We start from the raw sequence: 13,279 nt of genomic DNA on the forward strand, positions 1-13,279 counted from the left end.
TTAAGAAGGCAATCAAGACGGAAATCCCCTCTTTTTTTTTTAGATTTTATTAATTTGGTACATATTCTCATATTTATTCAAATATAAAAAGCTAGCAGTTGCTGTCACCTGCCCATTTCCTATAATCCACAAGTTGACTAACAAATTTATCCACATACCCATCGTTCTTCCCAAAATCCCCAAAATACCCCTTCATGGCTTTCGCTGTTTCTCTCAACACCTTCCCCGATTCCTCCACCACCGCCAACCTAACCGACTCAGCCACCGCCTCGCTTGTAAACCACCCATCCAACTCGTTTCTCGGTATCTCTAACCCCACTTTTTTTTCATTCAACAGCCTTGCATTCAATCCTTGGTCATTCAACATTGGAAGCATTACCAAAACTCGCCCTAAACCTAATGCCTCTATAACTGAGTTCCAACCACAGTGAGTCAAGAATCCCCCTATTGAGTCTTGACTCAGTATCTTCACTTGTGGAGCCCATCCCATGTAAAGAAACCCACGTCCTTTGACTCGCTCCTTAAACCCATCAGGTAACATCTCGAACTCTGACTCACCTGTCCCCGGTGAGTTCTTCAATACCCAAATGAAGGGTAAACCTGATTTCTCTAACCCAATAGCCAACTCACCGAGTTCTTCTTTACTTAAATGAACTTCAGTCCCCATCGCTACGTAAACCACTGAGTTGACTCTCTGTTTGTTTAACCACGTTTTAACAGCAGCCCATTTTTCATCATCTTGGATTTCATCGGATTCTTCCAGTATCGGCGGTAAAAACCCGACCGGTATCACCGGTTTTTCATATAACCCGCCTAGAAGATTGAACCAGTCCGGTTCAAACTCGGTAGAACTTCTAACGATAACAACATCACTCTGTTGAATCGTAATACCGAACCGGACAGTGTCGGGCGGTCCAAAGTTATCCTCGTCCGTTCGTTCAATATATTTAGTGATTTCATGCAAACGATAAGCTAAGTTAGATTCAAAAGGAACCCAGTTGGGGATTGTCGTGAAATCCTCAGCCGTTGATCTTGCATCATCACCGTCATCACCACTGCCGATCAACGTCGACGGTGAACCCATGAAAGATAAGCAAGCAGCTGTAAAAACAGCGAAGAAAGCCCGTGAGATACCTAGCTGAGATGCAACCGAGGGAAGCCAATGAGAAGCGTAGTCGTAAATGATCCAATCAGGTTTCGAGGATTGAAGGAAGGAAGCTAGTTGTGGTTGTAGCAGATCAAGGGCGTGTTTAAGTGGTTGTTGCTGGTTATGAGTAATGTCCATGGAAGACTCTGCGAGGGATGGTAAGTTGGGAACCGTAGGCAAAGAGAAAGAGATTAGGGAAATCTGAGAAGATAGATTTGGTGGGATTTTGGGAAGTTTAGAGAGGTTTCTTGGGGTTGAAATGAAAGAGATTTTATGACCCTTTAGAGCTAAAAGCTTGGAGAGACGAAAGAATGGGATGAAATGGCCCATTGCAAGCCATGGGAACAGCACTATGTGCAGAGATTTGCTCTTCTCCATTGAATTGAGCACTGGATATAAAACTTGAACTAGCACTAGTTACTTACACCAAATTAATGATTTGAAAGGAAAAACATAATGTTATAGATTTGAGATAATTTTTGATGATGAAGAAGGGCTATATGGATAGAGGCTAAGAATAAGTCAACAAGGCAAAGGTGGGTTGTTTTTAACTTCAAACCTTTTGAAATCTTTCTTGGCATGAAATGGAATGTAGGGTTTTCATGATATTATAATCATTTTTTTTACTAATAATATAATGCCAACTGCAAGTGAAAGGGCAGCCATGCTATAAGATGTCAAGTTGGAATTTGCTACCTCTTATAATTTAAAATTGAAGTTAATAATTTGTTATAAAAATGCACATGCAGGGGACTTTCTTGCAAATAAAAAATCTGCTGCTGTAAATTCCATACAGAATATATATAAGGGACTTCCTTGCAAATAAAGGGCTTGAAAAGACCAATCCATGCACTCTCGCTAGCTGGTTTCCCTAACCATTTCACTAAAAACCTCCTATATTTGTTACCCCTTCTAGACCTCACTTCTTTCACATCCAACACATCTTATGCACTTGGTTTGAAATTTCAGCAGCATTTCCTTCAAAACCCTCCAAAGAGTATAAGTTAGACACATTACAAACTGGGCGGATGTGCAAATCTGGTGGCATCTCAATCACATTAGCATTAGAACTATTTTCTTCAACACCTTACATGGCCCAAACTTCTTTGATTTCAACTTTTGATAATTTAGAAACCTTGTCGCCTCAAATGTACTGGAATTAAGTCTCCCTCTTCAACTCCTTAATCCGACGATGTGGATTAGCTTCATTAGCATAACCCTCATTGCTTGCTTTTAAGGCAGCCATCACCTCTTGATGAACTTGTCTTATATGATCAGCAAAAGCTTCTCCTTCATTACTCACTCTAGTTCCTAGTGGCGAAGGAACTAAATCAAGAACACGTTGAGGTTTGACTCCATAGGCAGAAGGTGTCTTTTGAGTTGTTCTATTCACAAATTTGTTGAGGAATAACCAAATCCCAGCTCTTCAAATGATTCCCAACAAGACACCTAAGCAAATTTCCTAAACTTCGATTAACAACCGTTGTTTGCCCATCTGTTTGTGGATGACAAATGCTGGAAAAATTCAATTGGGTTCCCATTTTCTTCCACAAAGTCCTCCAAAAGTGTCCTACAAACTTAACATCTCTATCTGAAACTACAGATGTAGGAACGCCATGTAGTCTTACCACTTCCTCGAAAAAACAATACAGCAATTTGAATAGCATCAGAAGTTTTCAAACAATGAATGAAATGTGTCATCTTCGAGAAACAATCCACAACAACTAAGATTGAATCATAACCCTTTGTTGTCTTTGGTAATCCAAAGACAATTCATTCTTAAATGAGTCCATGGCACCTCCGACATAGGTAACGGAGTGTATAACCCTGTATTTTGAGAATTACCTTTGCCAAATTGATAAGGACACATTTTCACCAACCTATCCACATCTTTGTACATTCTTAGCCAAAAATGTTGATCCGCCACTAATTGCATGGTCTTGCCTTTTCCAAAGTGACCTCCCAAGCAATTTCCATGTAGTTCCCTCATAACCTATTCTCGTAAAGAACTTTCTGAAATGCACAAACGATTTCCTCCAAATAAATAACCATCATGTAATCGATAAGGCAAATGTTCGTGTTTATTTGATTCTTCCAATTTAGAAACTATGGGGCCAAAATATGGGTCACTTTTGTATTGATTCCTCGGTTCTTCAAAACTCATCACCTCAGCACTTATTGTCTCTAGTAGTGAAGAACATCTACTAAGTGAGTGCCACGACATTCGTCTCATCGGTTTTGTACTTCACTGAAAAATTGAACTCATTAAGGTAGGCACTTAGCATGCCGATCCTTAAGCTTCTTTTTTGAACTCAAAAACTCTAATGATCGATGATCGGAATAAACCACAAACTCTCAATAAGCCAAGTAGTGCTCTCAATGTTGAACGGCCCTTGACAAAGCATAAAACTCTACGTTGTAAATGGATTAGCGCCGTTTAGCATCGGATAGCTTCTCACTAAAAAAATCAACAGGCTTTCCTTCTTGGCTGAGAATAGCCCCAACTCCTACTTGAGATGCATCACATTCAATGACAAATAACTTTTCAAAATTTGGAAGTGTAAGAATCGGCGCTTCCATCATCAAAACTTTAACCATATGACCTTTGTAGCGACGTAAAAAAAAATTTAGTTTCGCTTGGTCGCTAATTGTGGTGATTTATTAAACATTTGAAAATCAACTTTCGATTTTATTAACAAAGGGAGTCGCCACCGATCTTTTTTTCAGGTGTGACCGGACACCTAATAAATCATCCTTTTTTAGAAAAGAAAACTTATTCTTGCACAAAAATGAAGGCCGAATTTAGGCCTACGTCAAAAGCCAAAGTAAAGTTGGGTTCGGGAGTCGATTACGCTGAGGAAGGTATTAGCACCCTCGCGACGCCCAAAATTGGTATCTTATTAAACAAGTATTGTCTTAATTTTCAAAATTGCAAGTTCAAAGTAACATTGAATCGTGATCCGATCAAAACACGAGAAATTTCAAGTTTCATTTTCTTTTGAGAAGGACGTACCGTTTTAACACGAGTCAATTAATATTCACCCAACATAGCGATGAAATCAATGACTTAATATTAAATCGGCATGTTGCCTTATTTATTGAAATTAAAATTATGAGTAAAACATTATTTAAAATAAGAATTAAGTAAATAATACAAAACAACGATGCAATTAATAATGAAATGTTAAAATTGAGAATATTAAAACAACAATATTAATATTTACAAAAAAATAGAAATGATGTACTACCAATATAATAAGAAAAATAATATATTCATAATGACAATAGAAAATAACAATATATACATAAAACATACATATACATATATATATATACATGACATACCAAAATGAAAATATACAACATATATTAGAAATATTAATAACAGAAAAATATATTTTATATATATATGCTAACGACACTACATGAATATGTACTTATATGTATTAAAAATATCTACATATATAATGGACATGTACTAATAATGATAATAAGAGTAATAATAAAAGACGATATATACCAAATAATACATAATAATTTAAAACAAAATAGTAAGTAACAATAGAGAAAAATGATAAATATAATAATAAATATAACGATATATGAAAATAATACTATATAAAGAAAAGAATATATATACTCCTATAATAAAATATGTGTACTAATATTAATAATAAATATAATAGGGATAAAATAAATATAATAATATATACATGATATGGTATTAAAAATACGTATATATATAATAGTATTTGAGATATGTACATGAGACAATATAAAATATATACATGGAAATATACAAGAAGTATACAACTAATAACATTAAGAATATATATAATATAAATATAATATATACTGTTAGAATTAAGTGACCCAAATTCTTATTTAAATAAAATACGATGGAAAATAAAATAAAAGTAAAATCCATATAGAACTAGACTTCTTTTATTTTATTTTAGAATAAGGTTTTAAACCTTATTAAACTCCATCTATTTTATATTGATTAGATAAGGTGTTTCAATCCTACTAGAATATGGCTTTGCAAGCCTATAAATAGACATAGTCTATTCCTCTTGTATTTGAGTAAAAATTTTTCGACATAGTGAATTTTCTTCTCCTCTGCCTGTGGTTTTTTTCCGAAAGGGTTTCACGTAAAATTTATGTGTTCTTTATTTTATTTATTTTATTCTATTTTATTTTTCACAAATTGGTATCAGAGCTCCGGGTTATTCATCTCGATCACGGTAATGGCGTCTTTGAAGTATGAAATTTCGCTGTTGGATCGCAACACCAGATTTGCGTTGTGGCAAATTAAGATGCAAGCAGTTCTTGCACAGATGGATCTAGAGGATGCCTGCTAGGGATAGATAAGATGCCTTCGACATTAACAGATGAAGAGAAGAAGCGTAAGGATCGAAGGCATTAACACAATTACATCGCATTTGTCCAACGAAATTTTGCAGGATGTGATGAAAGAGAAAACCGCCGCTGCATTATGGAAGAGGCTAGAACAAATATGTATGTCGAAAACTCTAACAAGCAAGTTGCATATGAAGCAGCGTCTTTATGCTCATCGTTTGGAGGAAGGTGCGTCTGTACACGAACACTTAACAGTGTTTAAAGAAATTCTCTCAAACTTGGAGGCCATGGAGGTTCAGTATGATAAGGAAGATCTAGGGTTGATTCTACTTTGTTCGTTGCCCCCGCCTTATTCAACCTTTAGAGACACGATTTTATATAGCCGTGAGTCTCTCACAGTTGATGAGGTTTATGATTCTTTAACCTCGTATGATAAGATGAAGCATCTTGTGGTTAAACCCAACTCTCAGGGAGAGGGTCTCATTGTTCGTGGGAGACAAGACCGGAATGTTGATGATGATCGTGGTAGAACACAGGAACGGAATCCTCGTGGTAAATCTAAGGGTAGATCGAAGTCTTCAAACAGAGGTAAAACTTGCAACTTCTGCAAGAAGAAAGGGCACATTAAATCTGAGTGCTATAAGCTACAAAATAAGATTAAAAGGGAGGCTGCGAATCAAAAGGGAAAACAGCCAGAAAATTCCGGTGAAGCTGATGTTGTAGAAGACTACAATGATGGTGAACTTCTAGTTGCTTCATCAATGATTCTAAAGTGGCGAGGAGTGGATACTTGATTCAGCTGCACCTTCCACATGAGTCCCAATCGGGATTGGTTTACAACTTATGAAACAGTATCTGAAGGTGTTGTTTTGATGGGAAATAATGCTTCATGTAAAATCGCAGGTGTTGGAACAATTAAAGTTAAGATGTTTGATGGAGTTGTCAGAACACTTAGTGACGTGCGGCATGTTCCAGAATTGAAAAGAAATTTAATTTCGTTGAGTACTCTTGATTCAAAAGGGTACAGATACACAGCTGAAAGTGGGGTTTTAAAGATTTCCAAAGGGTCCTTGTTGTGATGAAAGGGCAAAGAAAGATTGCCAAGTTATATGTTTCTGTGGTTCTATCATTATTGGTGATGCAAATTGCCGCTTCCTCTTCCTTGTCGATGATGATATTACTAAACTTTGGCATATGCGCCTAGGGCATATGAGTGAGAATGGCATGGCGAATTAAGCAAAGAGGACTTCTTAATGGGCAAGGAATTTGCAAACCGAATTTCTGTGAGCACTGTGTTTTTGGGAAGCAAAGAGAATTCGATTCACTAGAGGAATCCATAACACGAAGGAAACGTTGGAGTATATCCATTCGATCGTGGGGGCCGTCAGAGTGCCTTCGAGAGGTGGAGCTAATTATATGCTAACCTTTATTGATGATTTTTCCGAAAAGTTTGGGCGTTCTTCCGAAGCGAAAAGCGATGTGTTTTCCACATTTAAGTCTTGGAAAATTATGATTGAAAAAGACGGAAAAGCAGATAAAATACCTCCGCATGCACAATGGCTTAGAGTTCTGTTCTGATGAGTTTAATAGATTGTGCAAGTCAGAAGGGATCATGAGACACTTGACAGTTCGTCATACTCCACAGCAAAACGGCGTTGCAGAACGAATGAACAGAACGATCATAGAGAAGGTTCGATGTATGTTGTCAAATGCCAACTTACCGAAGTCATTTTGGGCAGAAGCAGCCTCTACTGCATGTTTTTTGATCAACCGATCTCCATCCGTTGCCATTGAGAAAAAGACTCCACAAGAGGTATGGTCTCGTAATCCTGCTAATTATTCTGATTTAAAGATTTTTGGGTGTCCTGCGTATGCTCATGTTGATAATGGAAAATTGGAACCGAGATCCATTAAATGCGTTTTTCTTGGTTATAAAGCTGGTGTAAAAGGCTATAAGTTATGGTGTCCGAAAATAGAAAAGTTGTGATTAGCAGAGATGTTGTTTTTGATGAAACCGCTATGCTACCTAACTTATCTCTTAAAGACTCTTCCAATAAAGAAAACCAAAAGCGGTGGAGCATCGATTAATACAGAATCAACTCCTCAAGCCAAGATACAAAATTGAGAATAGAGTTGCTTCTTCACCGCAATACTCTATCGCCAAAAACAGGACAAGAAGAGAAATTAAACCTCCAAAGAAGTATGCCGAGGTTGATCTAGTTGCTTATGCTTTAAATGTGGTGAAGATATAGATGCGAATCAAGAGCCATTTAATTATTCCGAGGCGATTAGCTGTGAAGACTCAGAAAAGTGGATGTTTGCTATGCAAGAGGAGATGGAATCACTCCACAAAAATAGAACATGGGATCTTGTAAAACTTCCTAAAAGTAAAAAGGCTGTTCGTTGTAAATGGGTGTTTAAAAAGAAAGAAGAGACTCAGGAGTTGAAGAACCCGGATATAAAGCAAGGCTTGTTGCAAAGGGTTACTGATCAAATTTCGAGTGGACTTCACAGATGTGTTCTCTCCGGTTGTTAAGCATAGTTCGATTGAACTTTGCTTGGTATTGTTGCCATGCATGATTTGGAGCTTGAGCAGTTAGATGTAAAACGCATTTTGCATGGAGAACTTGAGGAAGATATTTACATGCAACAACCAGAGGGTTTTATAGTCTCGAAAAAGAGGACTATGTTTGCTTGCTGAAAAAGTCCCTTTACGGTTTGAAACAATCACCAAGACAAGTGGTACAAGAGGTTTGATTCCTTTATGACTTCTCATGATTTCAAAAGAAGTAGTTTTGACAGTTGTGTCTACTTTAAGAAAAATGTTGATGGTTCTTTTGTGTATCTACTTCTTTATGTTGATGACATGTTGATAGCAAAGAAAAGATAAAGAGAGATAAGAAAGGTTAAAGCCCAACTAAGTGAAGAATTTGAGATGAAAGATTTAGGACCAGCAAAGAAGATACTTGGTATGGAGATTCTCGGATATAGAAAAGCAAGTAAATTGTACCTAAGTCGGAAGGGTACATTGAGAAAGTTCTTTTGTGTTCAATATGCAGAGTGCTAAGCTGTTAGTACTCCTTTAGCACCCATTTCAGACTTTCATCGGCCTTATCTCCTCAATCGATAATGAGATTGAGTACATGTCACATGTTCCATACTCTAGTGCGAGAGGATCTCTCATGTATGCTATGGTTTGTTCACGCCCGATTTATCATATGCAATCGGTCAGCTTAGCGATACATGGCGAATCTCGGTAAAGAACACCGGAAAGCGCTTTAGTGGATTTTAAGATACTTACGAGGCACTACTAATGTTTGCTTACAGTTTGGAAAAACTAAAGATGGAGTTATAGGGTATGTTGATGCTGATTTTCTTGGAGACCTTGATAGAAGAAGATCTCTCACGAGTTACGTCTTTACAATCGGAGGTTGTGCAATTAGTTGGAAAGCCACTTTGCAAACTACGATCGCTTTGTCTACCACTGAAGCTGAGTACATGGCGATTACTGAGGCTTGTAAAGAAGCTATTTGGTTGAAGGACTATTTAGTGAACTCAATGAAGACCTTCAAATCAAGACAAGATTTTGTGACGATCGAGTGCCATCTTTCTTACAAAAGATCAAATGTTTCATGAGAGAACAAAACACATTGATATTCGGTATCATTTTGTTCGTGATATTATTGCTCGTGGTGATATTGTTGTGAGCAAAATTAGCACTTATGAAAATCCTGCAGATATGATGACTAAGTCACTTCCTATAACCAAGTTTGAGCATTGCTTAGACTTGGTTGGTGTTCATTGTTGAAGTTAAACCCTTAAGGGTTTTTGGAAGAGGTGAAGAACTTGTTTATTGAAAGTTCGCGATGAAGAACTTGTTCATTGAGAATTTGTGTCAAGGTGGAGATTGTTAGAATTAAGTGACCCAAATTCTTATTTAAATAAAATACGATGGAAAATAAAATAAAAGTAAAATCCATATAGAACTAGACTTCTTTTATTTTATTTTAGAATAAGGTTTTAAACCTTATTAAACTCCATCTATTTTATATTGATTAGGATAAGGTGTTTCAATCCTACTAGAATATGGCTTTGCAAGCCTATAAATAGACATAGTCTATTCCTCTTGTATTTGAGTAAAATTTTTCGACATAGTGAATTTTCTTCTCCTCTCGCCGTGGTTTTTTTCGAAAGGGTTTCCACGTAAAATTTATGTGTTCTTTATTTTTATTTATTTTATTCTATTTTATTTTCACATATACAATATACACATATGATAAAAACTATTAATATGTACATGTATATCTACATACACATTAAGTAAAAGTACTAATGCTAACAATATTAATAATAAATATAATAATAGATATATATGCATACAATAGTAAGAAACGGAACATAAAGAAAATATATATATATATATAGCTAAATATAATATAATAATAACAATATATAAAAATAATAGTGATAACAATATTACATATATAACATGATTAATATTTAAAGCTAAATTAAATAGCAAAATAATATGAAATCTAAGGTAAATCTGAAAAATAAATGAAAAAAGAAGAGAGAGAAGAGAGAGGGAGGGAAGGGAATCGCCAAGGGTCATCAATGGTCGAATCAGTCGTCGGCCGTCTGTCGTCGTGGCTGTGACCACAAGACGCCATGATGGCGAAAAATGTAATTTTTATATTTGTTTTGTATATATATATTTATTATATTTTTTTATTATGATGTATATATATAGATTAATAGATTCGAAAAAAGGAAAAAAAATAAATAATAAAAATAAGAGTAAAATAATAAAGAATATAAAATCACCTTTAGGTATTTTTTTGAAGATAAATTCTTTGTATTGATCAAAATTCCCTCCTCCCCTTTTACATGATTTTTGAATGGCTTTTTATAGCCATCTTTTACATGATTTTCTATTTTTTTTTTCTATTTTGTAGGTGGTGGTGGTAGACAATGGGAGGAAAAATGGGGCAAGTGGGAAAGTGGTTAGGTGGCTAGGTTTTTTTATTTTTTATTTTTTTGTTAGGTTTTTCTTTTATCTTTTTTTTTGGGGGGGTTAGGTTTTTCTTTTTCTTTTCTTTTTTTTTTTTGGGGTTAGGTTTTTTTGGGGGGGCTTAATGGGTTTTTGAATTGGGTTTAATGTTTAGGTTTTGTAATGGGTTTGGGTAGATGTAAATGGGTCATGAGTTAAGGGTTTTAGTGGGTTTAGAGGTTTGGTTGGGTTTTGATGAAATCGGGCCGGCAATTTGGGCTTCTACAATGCCCTCTTTACTCATTGTCGCAAGGAATAGAGCAAAGACTTTCAAGGAAGACCAAATTTGCCGGTCTTGCTAGGTCTTGATTTGCTTTAGAACTCTTCTTGTTTAGTTAGTCCCTTTTCAATCACAATGCATCTTGTAGCTTTGGTTCACTCCATTGCATCTTATGATATACGCCTTGTAGCTTCAATCTATTCCAATGTAACTTCAAGGATATGAAATTTATGGCTTCGGTCTACTTCATCGTAACTTCGTAAAGGTGAGATCTACAACTTCAATCTTCTTTTCTATCGCTTCGGTGATATAAGGTTTGTGGTCTTTTCTTCTGCGACTTCGAAAGGCAAGATCGATGCCTCAATCAACTCCATTGCAACTTTAAGGAGACAGAATCGACGTCTTCAATCAGCTTCAATCTTTATTCTCTTCTCGGCATGTGATCCTCTAGCAATATGAGTTGATTTTGAAACTTATCTTGAAAAGCGATTTTGAAAATACCTCGACATGTGACTCGAGGCTCAACTCACCTCTCGCAGAAATTACAAGCTCAACTCACCTTTCGCAATATAGATTGAAAAAATACCACAAGTATGTGATTCAAGCTCAACTCACATCTCACAATATGAGTTGATTTTTTTTTTGAAAGCAGAAATTGAAAATACCTCAACGTGTCTTGAGGCTCAACTCATTTCTCTAATATGAGTTGAATTTTGAAAAGAAATTGAAATTACCTCAACGTGTCCCGAGGCTCAACTCACCTCTCGCAATATGAGTTGATTTTTTGAAAGACAAAAATTGAAAATACTTCGGCGTGTGACCTAAGGCTCAACTCGCCGCTCGCAATACGAGTTGATTTTTTTGACAACAGAAATTGAAATTACCTCAGCGTGTCCTGAGGCTCAACTCACCTCTCGCAAAATATGAGTTGAAATTAAAACACAAAAATTGAAAATACCTCAGCGTGACCTGAGGTTCGACTCACCTCTAGCAATATGAGTTGATTTTGAAAAACAAAAATAAAAAGGCTTAACTCACCTCTCGCAATATGAGTCAATTTAAAACTAAAAATACCTCACAGTGTTCGAGGCTCAACTCACTTCTCGCAATATGAGTTGATTTTGAAAAAGTAGAAATTAAAAGGTTCAACCCACATCTCGCAATATGAGTTGATTCTTGACAAACAGAAATTGAAATTACCTCAGCGTATCCTGAGGCTTCACTCACCTCTCGTAATATGAGTTGAAATTAAAACACAAAAATTAAAAATACCTCAGCGTGACCTGAGGCTCGACTCACCTCTAGCAATATGAGTTGATTTTGAAAAACAAAAATAAAAAGGCTTAACTCACCTCTCGCAATATGAGTCAATTTAAAACTAAAAATACCTCAGCGTGCCCCGAGGCTCAACTCACTTCTCGCAATATGAGTTGATTTTGAAAACAACAATTAAAAATACCTCAACGTGTCTTGAGGCTCAACTCATCTCTCGCAATATGAGTTGAGTTTCCTTGAAAAGCATGAATTAAAAACATCAAAATACCAAAACACATCCTTTGGTAGAATTGGTGTCTTTTCCTTTGATTCATCGACTCTCATTCAAGATTTCTTACTGTTGGAGTACTGTATATGTCATGTATGATGTTATCATGATATGCACATGTTTGTCTTAAATGCTTTTATGCCTACATGATTATGCAGTGCTCCTTAAGCATGTTTGTCGTATGTCCATTTAGCCACGATTGTTGAGGATCTGTGTTCATTGCTTTGATTCTCGACTTTCTCTTCAGGCCTTATACTTGTCTTCAAGCTTCACGAGTAATCGACGTTTCTCAGATATTATTCTTCTGCCCTGATTGAACTTTGTTCTTACTTTGAGACTCTTGTGCTTATCAAATTTTCATCCAGGTAATGCTTAACATTTCTTTTGTTTGGAGTATGTCATTTCACCATTTATCATGTAAATAATGAGATGCATGAAAAAGGTCAGATAGGGACAAAAATGATATTTCATATTCATCTATTTCAAATGTGGCAAACAAAGCAAGTTAAACAATGAGAGTAAAAAATGTCAAAAATAAAGAAAGGATCGTATTCAACGGATACAAATGCTCTAGATATTCAACACATGAACTCTTCCTCGTTCCTCAATCAAAAATCTTTTTGAGCGCGGCTTCTTGCGTAGAAGATTTCAAGCTTTCAGAAATGCTTCAAATACTGTAGCCTCACTACTTGACCTATCGTTCGACCGCCAGGTTTGTTTCATTAGGACGCCCTCTCGGGTTTTCATCCTAATCTTTTTGTAATAATCAAGACGCCATTTTCGGGTTTTCGCCTCGATCCTTTTTTTTTTTTTTTAAATGCCATTTTCGGGTTTTCATCTTAAGCATAATATTTCTTCACAGCATCTGAGTTCACTGGATTCGACAACTCTTTCCCATCCATCTCGGTAAGGATCAAAGCTCCTCCTGAGAATGCCTTCTTTACGACGTACGGTCCTTCC

General features: G+C 36.0%; 1 protein-coding gene across 1 annotated transcript; it reads right to left on the reverse strand.

Moving 5' to 3' along the window:
• LOC108485634 (UDP-glycosyltransferase 91C1) lies at positions 1–1,748 on the reverse strand. Its single transcript, XM_017789487.2, has one exon. The coding sequence runs from the start codon at positions 1,523–1,525 to the stop codon at positions 92–94; it is 1,434 nt and encodes a 477-aa protein (XP_017644976.1). The 5' UTR covers positions 1,526–1,748; the 3' UTR covers positions 1–91.
• Between the last annotated feature and the right edge of the window lie 11,531 nt (positions 1,749–13,279).

Source organism: Gossypium arboreum, chromosome 6, assembly GCF_025698485.1.
Source record: "Gossypium arboreum isolate Shixiya-1 chromosome 6, ASM2569848v2, whole genome shotgun sequence".
Lineage (NCBI taxonomy): Eukaryota > Viridiplantae > Streptophyta > Magnoliopsida > Malvales > Malvaceae > Gossypium > Gossypium arboreum.